We start from the raw sequence: 18,272 nt of genomic DNA, 5'->3' as shown, positions 1-18,272 counted from the left end.
CCCAGGCTGGAGTGCAGTGGCTGGATCTCAGCTCACTGCAAGCTCCGCCTCCCGGATTTACGCCATTCTCCTGCCTCAGCCTCCCGAGTAGCTGGGACTACAGGCGCCCGCCACCTTGCCCGGCTAGTTTTTTTTTGTATTTTTTAGTAGAGACGGGGTTTCACGGTGTTAGCCAGGATGGTCTCGATCTCCTGACCTCGTGATCCACCCGTCTTGGCCTCCCAAAGTGCTGGGATTACAGGCTTGAGCCACCGCGCCCGGCCGAATAGCCCTCTTCTTATCATCATGTAAGCCCATGAGCACCAGGTGCTGTGGGTTACTAAGAAGGCAAGAGTAAATTCTATCTGGAAATTCATGAGCAGTACATTTTTCTGCCTTTACTCAAGATTTTTCTGAATACATACAATTGCTAAGCTCACACAGAGATCAAGGCTTGTTAAGTACTAGCTGGGTGTGGTGGCTCATGCCTGTATTCCCAGCACTTTGGGAGGCTGAGGTGGGCGGATCACGAGGTCAGGAGATCAAGACCATCCTGGCTAACACTGTGAAACCTGGCTCTACTAAAAATACAAAAAAAGCCGGGGGAGGTGGCGGGTGCCTGTAGTCCCAGTAACTCGGGAGGCTGAGGCAGGAGAATGGCGTAACCTGGGAGACGGAGATTGCAGTGAGCTGAGATTGCGCCACTGCACTCCAGCCTGGGTGACAGAACAAGCCTCTGCCTAAAAAAAAAAAAAAAAAAAAAAAAGTACCAGGCCCACAGGGCTACTACCACTGTTCCGGGTAGCCCACCGGGTAGCCCACAAAGGACTGGTGCGTAAGCAGGCTTGCACAGCTGTTTGTGATACTAGCTAGAGCTATGGCTGGGGCAAAGCCAAGATCCCATTTTCTCCTCCCTAGATCCCACGGGAGAGAAAGACAGGCAATACTCACCAGTGGGCTTCTTGGGCAGGAGCGTGGAGGGGCTTCTACTGCTTGGGCCAGTTGAGGCAACAGCGGTAGCTGTTGTGGCTTTTGTGACAGTTTGAGTGCTCTTGGATCCAGATCTGGAGGCTGGGGCAGAAGCTGGCTTGGATGGTGAGGCCCGCTTCTCAGGAGCCTTTGCATCTGCAATGGGCTGGAAATAGGTAAGTGGGAGTGAGCCCTGCAGGTGAGCAACAGCCCCAAGGAGTCACGCTACAAGATGCTTCTTTTGTTTGTTTGTTTTGTTTTGTTTTTTGGAGACAGAGTCTTGCTCTGTTGCCCAGGCTGGAGTGCAGTGGCATGATCTCGGCTCACTGCAGCCTCCACCTCCCGGGTTCAAGCAATTCTTCTGACTCGGCCTCCAGAGTAGCTGGGACTACAGGCATATGCCACCACGCCCAGCTAATTTTTTGTATTTTTAGTAGAGACAAGGTTTCACTGTGTTAGTCAGGATGGTCTCGATCTCCTGTCCTTGTGATCCGCCTGCCTCAGCCTCACAAAGTGCTGGGATTACAGGCCTGAGTCACTGCACCTGGACACAAGATGCTTCTATACAAGCATGTACCAGAGAACAGGAGGTACTGTGGGTTCAGCAGCTACTGACAGGAAAATATATATGGTTCTAAGAGCAAAATCCTCCACATAAAGCGGCAAACTAGCCATGCAGGATGCTGTGTAATCTGAGGACATGCAACAGAGAGTAAAACTACTTCAATCCAACCTGAGCCAGTGAGAATGAATAGCCCTGAAGGGTACATCAGCACAACCTACATCTGCCTCCAGATCTACTGCATTATATACTAATATATATATATGTATGTATGTATGTATCTATGCATATATATATGCATATACACACACACATATATTTTAATGTAACCTCTGTAGAAATGCCAAAAATACTAATGTATTTAATCTAATAAAATCTAATGTATTATACTTGACCAAAGATTAAACACATACACAAACAAAAACTAAAAATTATGTTCAGTCACATCAAGCCGTTCTTTTGGCTAACACGCACCTACAGAATGCTGAACAGGACTGAGCAGAAAGATGGAGAGGCCACAGGCCAAATCTGGGCCAGAAGTGTGAGCTGCAGCCCTACTCCGGCAAATCACTGAGCCTCTGAGCTTTATTTCCTCATTGGGATAAAGAGATTAGAATGGAGGATGATGAAGGACCGGCTCTGATAATATGTGATGTCAGGGAATAAAGGAGGAAAGGTCTCAGCACAGAGACGATGAGAAGAGGCAGCCTGAGCAACAGAAGGGATAAAGAGCACTGATATCACAACTATGGTCCGAGAGCAAAAGGGAAAAAGTCTCTCAAGTGTAGATGCTTGGCATCTGGACCACTTTAGTTCCTTTTACATGGAGGCTGGGAACGACGTCTCTAGTGAAGAAGGGAAACAATCAATTTAGCCTGGTTTCTATGGGGATAGGGGATGAAGACACTATTTTGATAAACAAATTACCACATTACAAAAGAGAGTACACCAAATCACAGACACTGTGGGCTCAGCTCTCTTGCTCCAAGAGAAGTGGCTATAAAGAGGGCAGTATGGAGGCAGAGACAAGCAGGATATCGTTAAATGGAAAAATCAGCTAAGGAAGTACTTAGAAATTAAGGGCTGGCATCCAATCAAATATTAAGTGTAACTCTGCAAATGTAGGGTAATGACGATTTCCACAAATAAAGGCCCTAAGTACGGTGTGAAGAACTCTAAGGCTGGAATCAGGGGAAGTGATTCTGCTTCTAGCTCTACGGAAACATGTAGGATTTTGGGCAGAGGGGTTCCCTTTCCTATCGCTCTAAAATTTGAGGACTAAACCAGATGCTCTCTGGGATGTGCATCAAATTTTTAACACTATGACTATTATTCAGAATAATCTAGCATAGTCTTATTATTTTGCCAGTAAGGGTAATAATGATAAAATAAGTTAGAAAAAAGTTATGTGGGATAGAAATCTCAAAAGGATGTTGCATCTTTTAGATGTCAGGCTCCTGGTTTCAACAACCTGCAGAAGTTAACTGGAGCTATTCTGCTGTTTCCCAATTAACATTTTCTTCTTTGCCAGAATCATAATCTACTTATTTTTTTCTGTATAGGTTTTTCTCTCTCTGTCTCTACAAATCTTTCTACCAAAATAAACTGCAGATGACGAGGCCACTACCCAAATCTGGGTTAGAAGCCTGAGCTGCATTCCTGGTTTGGCCCCTTAATTCTGGGCAAATCGCTGGGCCTTTCTGAGCTTTATTTCCTCATCTGGATAAAAGAGATTAGAACAGGACTGGCGCAGTGGCTCATGCCTGTAATCCCAGCACTTTGGGAGGCTGAGGCAGGCGGATCACCTGAGGTCAGGAGTTGGAGACCAGTCTGCCCAATGTGGCGAAACCCCAGCACTACTAAAAATACAAAAAATTAGCCAGGCATGGTGGCGGGTGCCTGTAATCCCAGCTACTCAAGAAGCTGAAGGAGGAGAGTCACTTGAACCTGGGAGGCGGTCCAGCCTGGGCAACAAGAGTGAAACTCCATCTCAAAAAAAAAAAAAAAGAAAGTAAAGAAAAGACATTAGAACACAGGACCAGCTTTACATGCCTGGCTAGATTTTATCAATCTGTTTCTTATCTAAAAGACAAACATTAATAATTACAATGCAGATCACCCATTTAGGTCAGCTATATCTTGAAATGCTGTTTAAAAGCTGAATGGCAAAAGGCCATAAAAGAACAGTGGTTGATAGCCCTGGGCCTCAGCACTGGAGTCAGCTCCAGCCTCAGATACTGGTTCTGCCATTTAATAGCACTGGACTTTAGGAAGTTTATTTAACTGAGCTTAAGCTTCCTCACCTATAAAATGAAAATACTGATATCTACGTCATGGGTGATTGAGAGAATTAAGAGTTAATGTATACAGGCCAGGCGCGGTGGCTCACGCCTGTAATTCCAGCACTTCAGGAGGCTGAGGTGGAAGGATCACCTGAGGTCAGGAATTTGAAACCAGCCTGGCCAACATGGCAAAATCCCCTCTCTACTAAAATTACAAAAATTAGCCAGGCAAGGTTGTGGGTGCCTGTAATCCCAGCTTCTCGGGAAGCTGAGGCACGAGAATTGCTTGAACCTGGAAGGCGGAGGTTGCAGTGAGCCCAGAGTGTGCCACTGCACTCTAGCCTGGGTGACAGAGCAAGGATCCATCTCAAAAAAATAAAAATTTTTAAAAAGTTCATGTATATAAAGCAACTAGTACAGTACATTTCATTTGTATGATTTATTATAGAGTGAAATTTCACTAGACACCTCTCCTTCCTCCACTCTCCTCTGTCACCTCCTGCTGCTGCTGAATAAGTAGCAGGGAGGACCTGCGGCCAGGACTCCAGGCACCTCCCCTCTGCCCTCTTATTCAAACCTATTATTTTCTAAAGATCAAGAAAAGCAACCAACTGGATAAATGAGGATAAGAGAGAAAGCTTTGTAAGATTTTATCGTTACTAGTTTATGAGAGGATTTCTCAGTTTCTTGGCCAGGGTTTCAGCCTAGACTTCAACTCCTAGGTTCCACAGTTTTCTTCACAATATTAAATTAAAAACTGACACTTTAACATGGGAAACTATTTCGTACCATGAATTTAAAGAGTACTATCAGGCTGACCTAAAGGCCCTTCTCAAATGAGACAAGATGTTAAGAAAGGCAGCCACAGCCTCCACTATCCTCTCCTCCTGGAGCAATTCTGTAACGCTAATGCTGCTCCAAATGTGACCAGTTTCTGGGCAATACAGAAACCGTGGGTGACCTGGAAAACTGGATGACTTCAGAAGTAGCTCAGTGAGAGGTGGCCTAATGCCCAAAGCAAAGTAAGTTATCACATCATGCTGGAACATGCTGAGATAACCGGGAAGAGCTAGTTATATCACAATAGTAATGGATAAAACTTCCACAGGATAACAGGGAAAGACAAAGAATTACATTTGATGTGGGAATTATACCAAAAAAGAATATCTAATTGGTATGTGGAGTAGAAGAAACTGGTTAATAAGTGCTTAAATAGGTAAAGAGTAGGTAGCTAAGAGAAAGGAGGAAGAACCCAAGTAGATGGAGTATTGCCTCCAAACAGGACAGGGAAAGGTAAAAGCATAAAAGGGCTTCAAAATGTTAATGGCTGCATCAATGGGCCCCAAATTGATTTCCTTTTCTTTTTTCGGCTGCTCTATGTGGAGCAGAGGTAACCCGTAGGCTGTGCACCCAGAGTAGCCATGCCAATTTTCAAATCACCCTCTCCCCCATTTCCCTTGCCTTTTCCCAATTCCACCAGCCTGATTCAGTTGCCTGTTAGCAACAAGTGTGTGTCTATTTGACACTCAGAAGGGAACAATTTTCCTCGGCACAGTAGTTAGGTGACCACTTACCTTTGGCTTCACGTCTTTTGAAGGTAAGATGGAAGGCCTGGCAGAGGCGACGGCAGGGCGTTTGGGTGGGGCAGCTGGTACTAAGCCTGAAGCAAGGCTCATGGGTTTTTTATTCAACCCACCACTGGTGGTGGGAGCTGGCTGCTTAGGGAGAGAAGTGGGCTGTGTTTTGGCTTTCGATGTTGAAGTCTTTGCAGGTTGAGTGGTGGCCAAAGGCTTTAGGTTGATTGTTGTTTGTTTTATTTTTTATTTTTATTTTTTAAAGGGCAACATCAAACACACAGAAAAGAATAAAAACAAATTAAAAAAGTATAAATTGCACAATTCAAAGTAAAATTATAAGCAATGAGGATAGATGCAACTTAAAATTAGCATTTCTTTCTTCTGAGCTCAACAAATAATGGAATGAGACCAGGATAGAGAAAGAAAGTGGGGAATAGTTTCTTTTTACTTTTTTTTGAGACGGAGTCTCGCTCTGTCGCCCAGTCTGGAGTGCAGTGGCGATGTCAGCTCACTGTAAGCTCCACCTCCCAGGTTCAAGCGATTCTCCTGACTCAGCCTCCCAAGTAGTTGGGACTACCGGCATGTGCCACCATGGCCAGCTAATTTTTTGTATTTTTAGTAGAGACAGGGTTTCAAGGTGTCGATGGTCTCATCTCCTGCCCTTGTGATCTGCCTGCCTTGGCCTCCCAAAGTGCTGGGATTACAGGCGTGAGCCACCACACCTGGCCTGGGAATAGTTTCTTAATGATAGTGGCACAAATTCTGATAGTTTGGCACCTGAAGATTTAATTCAGTAAAACAATTACTTAACTCTTAATAGTTAACTAACTTTTGGCGGCTAAAATAATTCTAAAAGAAAAGCATCAGGAGATGATTGAGCCATTAGTAGCTGTATTTTTTTTAAATAACTTTTTAATTTTTTGAAGACCCTGGACAATATGCTGAAACTACCTGTACCTTGATGGGACAACAACAGCCACAGCCTACAGCGTGGCTTTTGAACTTTGCAATAAGTACTAGTTATGCATCTGAAGCTATATGGTCCACCTTCAAAATCTGTATTCTCTTTTCGTGAATGGAGATTTCAGAATCTTTTTTTTTCTTTCATGTAACACTGAGATAATAGCAAACAATTCGGAATTTATTTCAGAATATTTTTGCAATTGTCCTTTTGGTTGTTGTTAAAGGAAGCAGAAACAATCTCTATAGAACTTTTTTTTTTTTGAGATGGAGAGCAGTGCAGTGGCATGATCTTGGCTCACTGCAACCTCCAACTCCTTGGTTCAAGTGATTCTCCTGCCTTAGCCTCCTGAGTAGCTGTTATAGGCATGCGTCACCACGCCCAGCTAATTTTAGTATTTTTAGTAGAGATGGGATTTCATCATGTTGGCCAGGATGGTCTCCATCTCCTGATCTCGTGATCCACCCGCCTCGGCCTCCCAAAGTGCTGGGATTACAGGCATGACCCACCACGCCCGACCTCTACAGAACATTTTTTACAGATATATAAGATAATAGGGTCAAAGGCTGAGATTTTAAAGTTGGTTTAGGCCACTATGGTAAATGAGAATACAAGATATTTTCTACCAAACATGAGGAAGGACAATAATAGCTCAGAAAAAAGAAATTTCACTCGTGATTCAAGCAATAATAGCAGAAGATACTCGTTTAAAAATTATGGCAGTAGAAGATAACCACCATTCTGGCACCTACCTTTGTTTTCTTCTCTGGGCTTGGTGGGAGCTCCTTGTTCGGTGGGGTGGTGATGTCATTTCCGGTCCCACTCACAGCAGGCCTCCCTTCTTCCGGCCTGGCTATTCCTAAGGGGAGAGGGTGGGTGGGAATTGTGCTAAGCAAACATTTTTTCATACCCATTTTGAAAATACAAGGTTTAGCAAAGACAGACCACTAACTAGCACTTCATTCTGAAAAAAGTCCACAGGGTTGTGCTGCTGAAATGTGGACAAGACTCCCAAGTTCTCACTGTGATGGAGGACAGTTTTAGATTCTTCAGATTCAGGGAGCCTGACCCTGGGAAAAGCAGTCTAAGTGGCACATGCACAAATGATCAGTGGAAAGAAATGGTCCTTTAAGTTTGGTTTCCCTTCCCTAGAGACCAAAGGGACTCTGTCTTCCAACCACTAGCTCTCCATGCAATAGGACAAAAACCTCTTCTACCAGTCTATCTTTGGAATAAAGGTTGCTGTGAGATGGGATAAGAGCCAGAAGATCATTCAATGACTCCCTTTCCTTCCTTTCCCTATAAAGAACCACTTTATGGAGGATGTGAGATTAACCTGATCTAGTTCTAACAGTGACCCAGATTTCCAACAAGGCCGAGGAGACCCATGGAACCAGACTCAGGGCCAGAAATAAGTCTCCTACCTAAGGCAACATAGCCTCCTCTCTGTGGAGAGGTTACTTCAGATTTCAACAGTACTATAACTGAGAGCATTAAAATACCGTGAAATATATAACCTTGCTGTGGGCAAGGCCTTTCTAACTGTCACAAAGTCAAGAAGCCACAAAAGTTTGACTAAAGAAAAATAAAAAACTTCAACGTGGCAGAAAACAAAATAAGACAAAACACTATAATAAAAGTCAAAAGGCAAATGACAAACAGAAGAAATACTTGACCCTCATACCAAAGACAAAGAGCTTAGTCTATAAATCACTACCACAAATCAGTAACTGCTACAAAGGTCAATAATCCACTGGGAAAATGACCAAAACAATGTGAACAGACTTTATAGAAAAGAGAAACAAAGTTTTTTGAAACTATGAAAAGATGTACAATGTTAAGTATAAGAAAAATAAAAATTAAAACCCCACGGAAATGCCATTTTATTTTTTGAGACAAAGTCTCGCTCTGTCACCCAGAATGGAGTGCAATGGTGCAATCTCGGCTCACTGCAACCTCTGTCTCCCCTGTTCAAACAATTCTGCCTCAGCCTCCCAAGTAGCTGGATTACAGGCATGCGCCACCACACCCGGCTAATTTCTGTATTTTTAGTAGAGACAGGGTTTCACCATGTTGGCCAGGCTGGTCTCAAACTCCTGACTTCAAGTGATCCACCCACTTCAGCCTTCCAAAGTGCTGGGATTATAGGCTTCATGAACCACCATGCCTGGCCTGAAATGCCATTTTAACACTAACATATTGACAAAAGTCCTAAAATTTTAAAATAACTATTGAGAATAATATGGGGAAATATACTTGGGAGGTATGTGAACTGCTATGACCCACAGGCAGGGCTGCCTGGCAGTGTCATTTTCTGAAAATTACAAGGACAAACAAATTCTAATCCAGAAAACCAGTTTTTAGTAATTTGTCCTAGAAGTGTATTTACACATCAGCAAAATAGTAAATGTGCAAGGTTTCTACCAGATCATTATTTCTAAAAGCAAAAGAACAATCCAGAAGTCTGTTAATAGAAAACTGGTTATTATGGTAGAAATATCAATGTAATCTCTGAATGTGAAAAAATAAAGCATGGAGAAATTCTTTTATGATTACTATGCAATGGTCTCTATTAAAAAAAAAACAACAAAGCATAAGTATAATATGAAACCATTGGTCTTGAAAAGGGAGGGGGGAAAAGATATTGCAAATACACTTGTATATGCATTTTAAAAGAATCTTTGAAAGGATTGTAATTAAACAACATTATTGAGGGAAAGGATGGGACACAAAACTGGGGAGGTTAGGAGGCTTGAAACTTTGAGAACTAATTACAGATTCACAAGAAGTTGCAAAGAAATACATAGGGAAGGTCCCTGTGTCCGCTTTTACCCAGTCTCCCCAAGTGTTGACATCTATGTAAATACAGTATACTATCAAAACCAAGAAACAGAGACAACCCACAGAGCCTACTCAGATTTTTCGCTTTACGTGCACTCATTTGTGTGTGTTTGTGTGTGTGTGTGTGTGGTGCTATGCAACTTTATCAAGTGTAGCTTTGTGTAACCACCACCACCTCAGCCTCCCAAAGTGCTGGGATTACAGATTACCTGGCCTGGAGTGGGTGGTTACAATCAATAGGGCTCCTTCATGTTACCCCTGAATATGAATATCTACCCACTCCCTTTCCAATCCCTAAATATATGGCAACTGCTATGTTCTCCATCCCTATAATAACTTCCAGTACACTATATTTAAAAGTAGATATCCTTGCCTTGTTCCCAATCTTAGATAGAAAGCATTCGCTTATTCACCATTAAATACGATGTTAGCTGTAGGCTTTCTGTAGATGCTCTTTGTCAAGTTAAATTTAAAGTTTCTCTCTATTCCTACTTTGCTGAGAGTTTTAACATGAATGGCTATTTGATTCTCTTAAATGATTTTTCTGTGTTTACAATTTATTTTCTTTAGACTACGATATAACAGATTACTTTTTTTTTTTTTGAGATGGAGTCTCACTCTGTCGCCCAGGTTGGAGTGCAGTGGTGTGATCTCAGCTCACTGCAAGCTCAGCCTCCCAAGTAACTGGGACTACAGGAACGCACCACCACACCAGGTTTTTTTTTTTTTTTTTTTTTTTGTATTTTTAGTAGAGACGGGGTTTCACCGCATTAGCCAGGATGGTCTCAATCTCCTGACCTTGTGATCCACCCGCCTCGGCCTCCCAAAGTGCTGGGATTACAGGTGTGAGCCACCGCACCTGGCCGACAGATTACTTTTGATTATTGCACTAACCTTGTATACCTGAAATAATTGCAGTTTCAGTTTTTTTTTTTTTTTAAGAGATGAAGTCTGTCACCTAGGCTGCACTACAGTGGCGTGATCACAGCTCACTGCCACCTCGAGCTCCTGGGCTCGAGAGACCCTAATGCCTCAGCTTTCCAAGTAGCTGGGACTACCGGTACGTGCCACCATACCATTTACAAAAAAATGTTTTTTTGAAGAGATGGAGGTCTTGCCATGTGGCCCAAACTGACTGGTCTCAAGCAGTCTTCCCACATCGGCTTCCCAAAGTGCTGGGATTACAGGCAAAAACCACCATGCCCCATCATAATTTCAATCTTTTCAATTGATTAAAGTTGGTTTTATGACCCAAGATCCATCTTGGTGAGTGTGTAGGGGACACCCAGGAAGAATGTATATTCTGTCACTGAGTGGAATTTCTATCAATGTCTATGAGATTTTGTTGTCTGATGGCACTGTTATATCTTTATACATTCTGTCTAGTAGTTCTATCAATTGTTCACAGTGGGACACAGAAGTCCCCAACTGTAATTGTGACTTTGTGTACTTCTCCTTTTAGCTCTGTCAGTTTTTGTTTCACGTATCTTGACACTCTGTTTCTGGGTGTGTATACATTTAGAACTGCTAAGTTTTCTCAGTGGGATTGATCCTTTCTTCTTTTCTCTGACATCTACTTTGTCTGGTGTTAGTCACTCCAGGCCAGGTAAACTGTAATCCCAGCACTTTGGGAGGCTGAGGCAGAGGATTACTTGAGGCCAGCAGTTTGAGACTAGCCTGGGCAACAAAATGAGACTTCCTCTCTACAAAAATCAAAAGAAAATTAGTGGGGCATGGTACTGCAGGCCTGTAAGACTCAGCTACTTGGGGGGGTGAGGTGGGAAGATTGCTTGAGCCCAGCGAGTCAAGGCAACAAGAAAAAACAACTATATACATACACACACACACACACACACACATATATATACACACACACAAAAAAATTATATATAGCTATTGTTACTTTAAAAAATTAACATATTTCTTTCCATCTTTTAACTTTCAACCTACCTATGTCCTTATGTTTGTTATGCATCTCTTGTAGATAGCATATACTTAGGCAATTTTTTTTCCTTTTTAAGACAGGTGTGATCATGGCTGACTGTACTCACTGTAGCTTCTACCTCCTCGGCTCAAGCGATCCTCCTACTTCAGCTCCCGAATAGCTAGGACCACAGGTATGTGCCACCATGCCCGGCTAATTTTAAAATTATTTGTAGAGATGGGTTCTCCCTGTGTTGCTCAGGCTGGTCTCGAATCCTAGGCTCAAGTGATCCTTCTGCCTCAGCCTCCCCAAGGGATTACAGGCAGGAGCCACTGTACCTGGCCTACTTGAGACATTTTTTTAAAAAAATCTACTCTTCCAATCTTTGTCTTTTAATTGTAGTACTCAGACCATTTGCTTCTAAAATAATTCCTGATGGTCAGGTACATCCATTCAGCACTTTGGGAGGCCGAGGTGGGCTTATCACCTGAGGTCAGGAGTTGGAGATCAGCCTGGTCAACAGGGTGAAACTTCATCTCTACTAAAAATACAAAAATCAGCCGGGTGTGGTAGTGGGCGCCTGCAATCCCAGCTACTCAGGAGGCTGAGGCAGGAGAATCACTTGAACCTGGGAAGCGAAGGTTGCAGTGAGCTGAGATCACACCATTGCACTCCAGCCTGGGTAACAAGAGTGAAATTCCATCTCAATAAATAAAAAATGAAATAAAATAAAATAATTACTGCTATGTTAGGGCTTAAGTCTGATATTTTATTCTTTGTTCTCTTTCTCATTTCTCTGTTTCACTTTCTCGCCTTCCAGTTGGTTACCTGAACATTTTTAATCTTTTTAATTTCCTTTTCTCATTTTTTCAAATTATGTCTCACCCAAGGTTACCTGAACATTTTTTAGAATTCTATTTTTATTTAAAAAAAGTTTTTTAGTATATTACTTTGTATATAGTTTTCTTAGTGGTTGCTCTAGGTATAACAATATACATACAACAAACTGGTATCAATGTTCTACTACTGTTTTTTCTCTAGAGATGGGGTCTCACTGTGTGGCTCAGGCTGGTCTCAAACTCTAGGCTCAAGTGATCCTACCATCTTCAGCCTCCTGAGTAGCTGGGGCTACAGGTGCACACCACTACACCCAGCTATGTTTTACTACTTTGAGTGACCTACTGGATGGAACCTTACTTCCATTTAGGATCCTTTATTTTCTCCCTACTTTAATTTTTTTTAAAGACAGAGTCTCACTCTGTCATCTAGGTCGGACTGTAGTGGTGCAATCTCGGCTCACTGTAACCTCTGCCTTCTAGGTTCAAGTGATTCTCATGCCTCAGCCAACCAAGCAGCTGGGATTACAGGTGTGCACTACCATGCCTGGCTAATTTTTCTTTTTATCTTTAGTAGAGATGGGGTTTCGTCATGTTGCCCAGGCTGGTCTCGGACTCCTGGCCTCAAGTGATCCACCCACCTTGGTCTCCAAAAGTGGTGGGATTACAGGTGTGAGCCACTGCGCCCAGCCTTAAGATATGTCTTAAGTGTGTCCTCTTCACAGATTAAGCACTACATCAGATATTTGTGCTTCAAATATGATTTATGATTTTAAAAAATTCATGAGGAGATAAGTCTATTATATTTCCTTTTTTTTTTGGAGACCTAGTTTCGCTCTTGTTGCCCAGGCTGGAGTGCAATGGCATGATCTTGGCTCACCACAATCTCCGCCTCCCAGGTTCAAGCGATTCTCTTGCCTCAGCCTTCCTGAGTAGCTGGGATTACAGGCATGAGCCACCACGCCCGGCTAATTTTGTATTTTTAGCAGAGATGGAATTTCTCTATGTTGGCCAGGCTGGTCTTGAACTCCTGACCTCACATGATCCGCCTGCCTCGGCCTCCCAAAGTGCTGGGATTACAGACATGAGCCACCATACCTAGCTATTTCCATATTTTTACCCATTCCATTGTTGTTCTTTTATTTCTGAAATTCCAAGCCGCCTCTGTTACCATAACTTATCTTTTTTTTTAATCTTTAGCCCTTCTCTAAGGGTATGTCTACTAGCAACAAATTCTTAGTTTTCCTTTATCTAAAAATGTCTTTTTTATTTATTTCCCCTTCATTCCTGATGGATTGTTTTACCAAATAATTTGCAGTTGACAGTTCTTTTGACACTTGAAAAATGTGCCACTTCTTTCTGCACTCCCCAGTTTCTGATAAGAAACAGGCTGTCATTTAAATTGCTGTTTCCTCAGCACCATAAGGAAGGTTAAAAAAGAAAATTGCTCTTTCCCTAATGTATCATATCTCTTTACTTGTTTTTAAAGATTTTTGTCTTTAGTTTATAAAAGTTTAATTATGAAAAGTCATGGCATGGATTTCTTTGCATTTATTCTATTTGGTATTTGTTCAGTTGCTTGAATCTATAAATTTTGCCTTTTGTCAAATTTGGGAAGTTTGTAGTCATTATTTCTTTGAACAGTTGTTCAGCCTTGCATCCTTGCTCCTCTCCTGCGATTCTGATGATACATATGTTAGATCTTTTGTTATTATCCCATGGGTTTGAAGATATGTTTTTTCCTTGTAGACTTTTCCTCTGTTGTTCAGATTGAATAAATCCTATTGATCTGTCCCCAACTTCACTGATTCTGTCCTCTGTTATCTGCAGTCTGCTGCTGAGTCCATATAAGTTTTTAAATTTAATTATTGTATTTTTCATATCAACAATTACCATTTGGTTCTTTTTATGTAACTTCTATTTCTTTGCTGAGGGTTTTAGTTTTCATTTGTTTCAAGAGAATTCATAATTGCTTGTTAAAGTACTTTTATGATGGCTGCTTTAAAATTCTAATTTTGTACTTTAGCATGCAATCATCCTGTTGATAGTGTTTATATTTAGTCTATAGGTTATGACTGTAGTTCTGAGGACAATTTGGTTTCTAGAGTCCTTGCAATGCAATTATGGCCTGTTGTGTTCTGGTTCTGCTAAGGTTCTAACTAATCCCTTTTGGTACTGCCTGAAAGGGCTGTAGGGACTTACCTGGGCCACCCAGTGTCAGCACATAGGGGCTGAGTGATGCTGGAACCATAGACGAGACACAGCTTCCTCTGGACTGCTCTCTGGCTGCCTGGGACAAGCAGACCTCCTGTTTGATCTCTGCTGGGAGCAGGAAACACCTACCTTGGGGGCTTTCTCCTGCTAAGGGGAAGGAAGTAGAGGTTTTTTTTTTTTTTGAGATGGAGTCTCGCTCTGCCGCCCAGGCTGGAATGCAGTGGCCGGATCTCAGCTCACTGCAAGCTCCGACTCCCGGGTTCACGCCATTCTCCTGCCTCAGCCTCCCGAGTAGCTGGGACTACAGGCGCCCGCCAGGTCGCCCGGCTAGTTTTTTGTATTTTTAGTAGAGACGGGGTTTCACCGGGTTAGCCAGGACGGTCTCGATCTCCTGACCTCGTGATCCGCCCGTCTCGGCCTCCCAAAGTGCTGGGATTACAGGCTTGAGCCACCACGCCCGGCGGAAGTAGAGGTTTTGAAACCTACGAAAGTCTCCTGCCACTGGGTAGAGGATTACAAGACACCAGGGCTATAGAAGCCACTGGTGCTGTTACCTGGTAGGGGACAGGGGACAGTCCTCCCTGCAGTTGCTGGTGATGTGGGTGGATCGGGCCTACAGCTTCTGCTGAGTGTGGAGTGGACAACAGGAAGGCCCTTATGGGCTGCACTGACACTGTACCCGCAGGCAGACTGAACCCACTATGGGGGATGGGTAGTGAAATAGGGCTCACCACTAGGTCTTTGCTGGTTTTTTTTCTTTCTTGCTTTTTTGGCAATAGAGAACAGATTTTAAGGCCGGGCGCGGTGGCTCAAGCCTGTAATCCCAGCACTTTGGAAGGCCGAGACGGGCGGATCACGAGGTCAGGAGATCGAGACCATCCTGGCTAACACGGTGAAACCCCGTCTCTACTAAAAATACAAAAAACTAGCCGGGCGAGGTGGCGGGCGCCTGTAGTCCCAGCTACTCCGGAGGCTGAGGCAGGAGAATGGCGTGGACCCGGGAGGCAGAGCATGCAGTGAGCTGAGATCTGGCCACTGCACTCCAGCCTGGGCGACAGAGCAAGACTCCGTCTCAAAAAAAAAAAAAAAAAAAAAAAAAAAACAAACAAACAAAAAAAAAGAGAACAGATTTTATTTGTTTTCTTTTTTTTTTTTCAGTCTACGCTTGTTGTTAATTCCAGGTTACAGGCCTCTCTAGTGCCCAGCCAGGGATATGTAGGAGACAAAAAGAAAACCTAGAGGATGGGTGCAGTGGCTCACGCCTGTAATACCAGTACTTTGGGAGGTAAAGCAAGGAAGATCACTTGAGGTCAAGAGGTCGAGGCTAGCCTGGGCAACATAGCAAGACCCCATCTCTACCATTAATCAATCAATCAATTGATCAATCCCAGGGAATTCACGCACTGTCATTCCTCAAGTCCTGAGATCCCTACCAGGTTTGCCTTCTTTCTACCTCATATTCTTTTATGGAATTATCTTCAACTATTTCCAGAGTATTTAGTTGTATTTATAGGGAAGGAGAGGAAAACAATGAGTTGATACCATCTTGTCTTGGTAGGAGGTTTTCTTAATGAAGAGCACTTTGTACTTTTTGATGTTTGAACCATATGTACTTAAGAGTCAAAAACTGAGCATTTTTATAGTTTTAAAATGTAATGGGGAAAAACCATAGCCAACAACTGCGCAAATTTGGTAACGCCTTTGTTCTACAGCAAGCTCAAAGAAGATCTTACTTGTGTAACTAGCTGCCATTGGCCCCAGACCCTATAAATATTTTTCAATAAGCTCAGCATTTTCAGTAAACAACATGAATACTTCATAAAGTCGCATTGTCTATGATATAGGCATGCAGTAACTCAACCTGTACAAATAAATGTAACTGCGCATAAGCAGAAACTGCTTTCTCTCTCCCAGATGGTAGCTCTCAACAAGCTCCCTCCCTTGCCTCATGGATATATCAGGCAACTTCTTTTTTGTTGTTTGTTTTGAGACCTGATCTTGGTCTATCTCCCAGGCTGGAGCACAGTGGCACGATCTTGGTTCACTGTAGCCTCATCCTTTCGGGCTTAAGCGATCCTCCCACCTCAGCCTCCCAAGTAGTTGGGACTATAGGTATGTGCCACTATGCCTACCTGAGATTTGTATTTTTTCTTAGAGATAGGTTTTTGCCATATTGCCCAGGCTGGTTTCAAACTCCTAGTCTCAAGTAATCTGCCTGCCAAGGCCTCCCAAAGTGCTGAGATTACAGGCATAAGCCACCAAGCCCAGCTATCAGGCAATTTCTAGAAACCACCATCTACATATCCCCAGAGTTTCACAAAAGAATGTGTGAAGTGGGCCAGGCGTGGTGGCTCACGCCTGTAATCCCAGCACTTTGGGAGGCCAAGGCAGGAGGATCATGAAGTCAGGAGATCCAGACCGTCCTGGCTAACACGGTGAAATCCCGTCTCTACTAAAAATACAAAATAAAAACTAGCTGGGCGAAGTGGCAGGCACCTGTAGTCCCAGCTACTTGGGAGGCTGAGGCCAGGGAATGGCATGAACCCGGCAGGTGGAGCTTGCCGTGAGCTGAGATCCGGCCCCTGCACTCCAGCCTGGGCGACAAAGCGAGACTCCATCTCAAAAAAAAAAAAAAAAAAAAAAAAAAAGTGTGTGAAGTGGAACTCATTAACTCCTTCACTGAACTGTGCTCTTCTGTTGGGTCTTTCTATTACCTATACTACCACTGGCTGGAAAAATCAGCCTCACATCACAGCATGACTGTCAATTCCTTTTTCTCACATACCACCCACATTCCAGTTTCACTTTATCTTCACCTGTTATATTTCCCCTCTCATGTCCTCAGTGTTTCATCTGCCACTATCTGAATCAAATTTCCCTAACAGGATTGTCTGCCTTCAACTCTTGGTCTTCCAGTTCATCACACTTACTGAGAGCAAGTCAGTCTTCCTAAAGCTGACCTGGAGCTACCTTATCTGCTGTCATAGGCAGCCACCACAGTTTCAGAACACGGTAGTAAGCTTTAAACTTTTCAGTGGAACATTTGAAGCTTAGCAAGATTGAATTCCAAACAACTTTCTAGAATTTTCTCCCATTATTTCTTGCCACATATGTAAAGATGGCTTTGGAATATTTCCTTAACCTATACTCTCTCCTCTAGAGAAGCCTCAAGGTGAATGAAGCAGGTGGGTCTAAATGGCTCAGATTGGTTAAGAAGGCTATGGGACCTGGTATACAGTTGACTGGACCAAGCTGAGCCAATAAGATATAATTATTCACTCAATGTCAGTATAGACAAAGACATGGAAATTACAGTCATGTAACATTGAAACCCTGACATATATGGTGGTAACAAAGCTGGCCATAGAGCTCAAACCACGGCAACTCAATGCTATTCTGTCCTGGGCAGAAAGAGTCACAAGGGAAGCAAAAAGAGATGACAGAGGAAATACAGATTTTTAAAGGGAAGAGAATGGAGCACATGTGCAGGGAGAAGCAGAGGTCCCAAGAGAGATATACACAATGGTGGCAGCCTGGCCACATTTCCTGTGGCTGGATGCCCTGAGATTCCTCCATTGTTCTTTTACCTAACATGAGCTGTCTAGGCTTCATACCTTTGCTTATATGAGTTCCCTTGCCTGGAAGGCTTTCCCTCTGCATTGTTTGACATGCCAGGGTTCCAAGGCCCACCTCAAATGTGACTTCCTCCAAAATGTTTTCACGATTCACAACCCTCCCACTGCCTCTTAGCCCTCCAACTGGATCGAAAGTTGCTTGAGGATAAGGACAATTTCCAGTGCCTAGACAATGAATGCAAATGGTAGGCATGCTAAATGAAACAATCTTCACACGAAAGTTGCTTGAGGATAAGGACAATTTCCAGCTCCTAGATAGTGAATGCAAATGGTAGGCATGTTAAATGAAACAATCTTCATATAAAAGTTTCATCTACAGAGTGGTTAACAGAGTCAGCATTTAAACTTTTATCAGGGTGAATGGATCGGTGGATTTGTCAGTCATTTGAATTTTTTTTTTTTTTTTTGGTGAGACGGAGTCTCGCTCTGTCGCCTGGGCTGGAGTGCAGTGGCCAGATCTCAGCTCACTGCAAGCTCCGCCTCCCGGGTTTA

General features: G+C 43.1%; 1 protein-coding gene across 18 annotated transcripts in view; it reads right to left on the bottom strand.

Annotated features, from left to right (window-relative positions):
* MAP4 (microtubule associated protein 4) overlaps window positions 1-18,272 on the bottom strand; it is a 229,344-nt gene that overhangs the window by 21,126 nt on the left and 189,946 nt on the right. For 16 of the 18 annotated variants that reach the window (XM_023231591.1, XM_023231587.1, XM_023231588.1 and 13 more), the window contains 3 exons: window positions 7,083-7,189; window positions 5,367-5,582; window positions 931-1,114 (listed from right to left, as the gene is read on the bottom strand). In XM_023231591.1, coding sequence (XP_023087359.1) covers window positions 931-1,114; window positions 5,367-5,582; window positions 7,083-7,189 — 507 coding nt within the window. Of the gene's footprint in view, window positions 1-930; window positions 1,115-5,366; window positions 5,583-7,082; window positions 7,190-14,133; window positions 14,293-18,272 lie in introns of all 18 variants that reach the window. The other 2 variants (XM_023231602.1, XM_023231604.1) reach the window with 2 other exon arrangements.

Source organism: Piliocolobus tephrosceles, chromosome 2 (genome assembly GCF_002776525.5).
Source record: "Piliocolobus tephrosceles isolate RC106 chromosome 2, ASM277652v3, whole genome shotgun sequence".
Taxonomy (NCBI): Eukaryota; Metazoa; Chordata; class Mammalia; order Primates; family Cercopithecidae; genus Piliocolobus; species Piliocolobus tephrosceles.
This window is presented reverse-complemented; position numbering and strand designations above follow the sequence as displayed.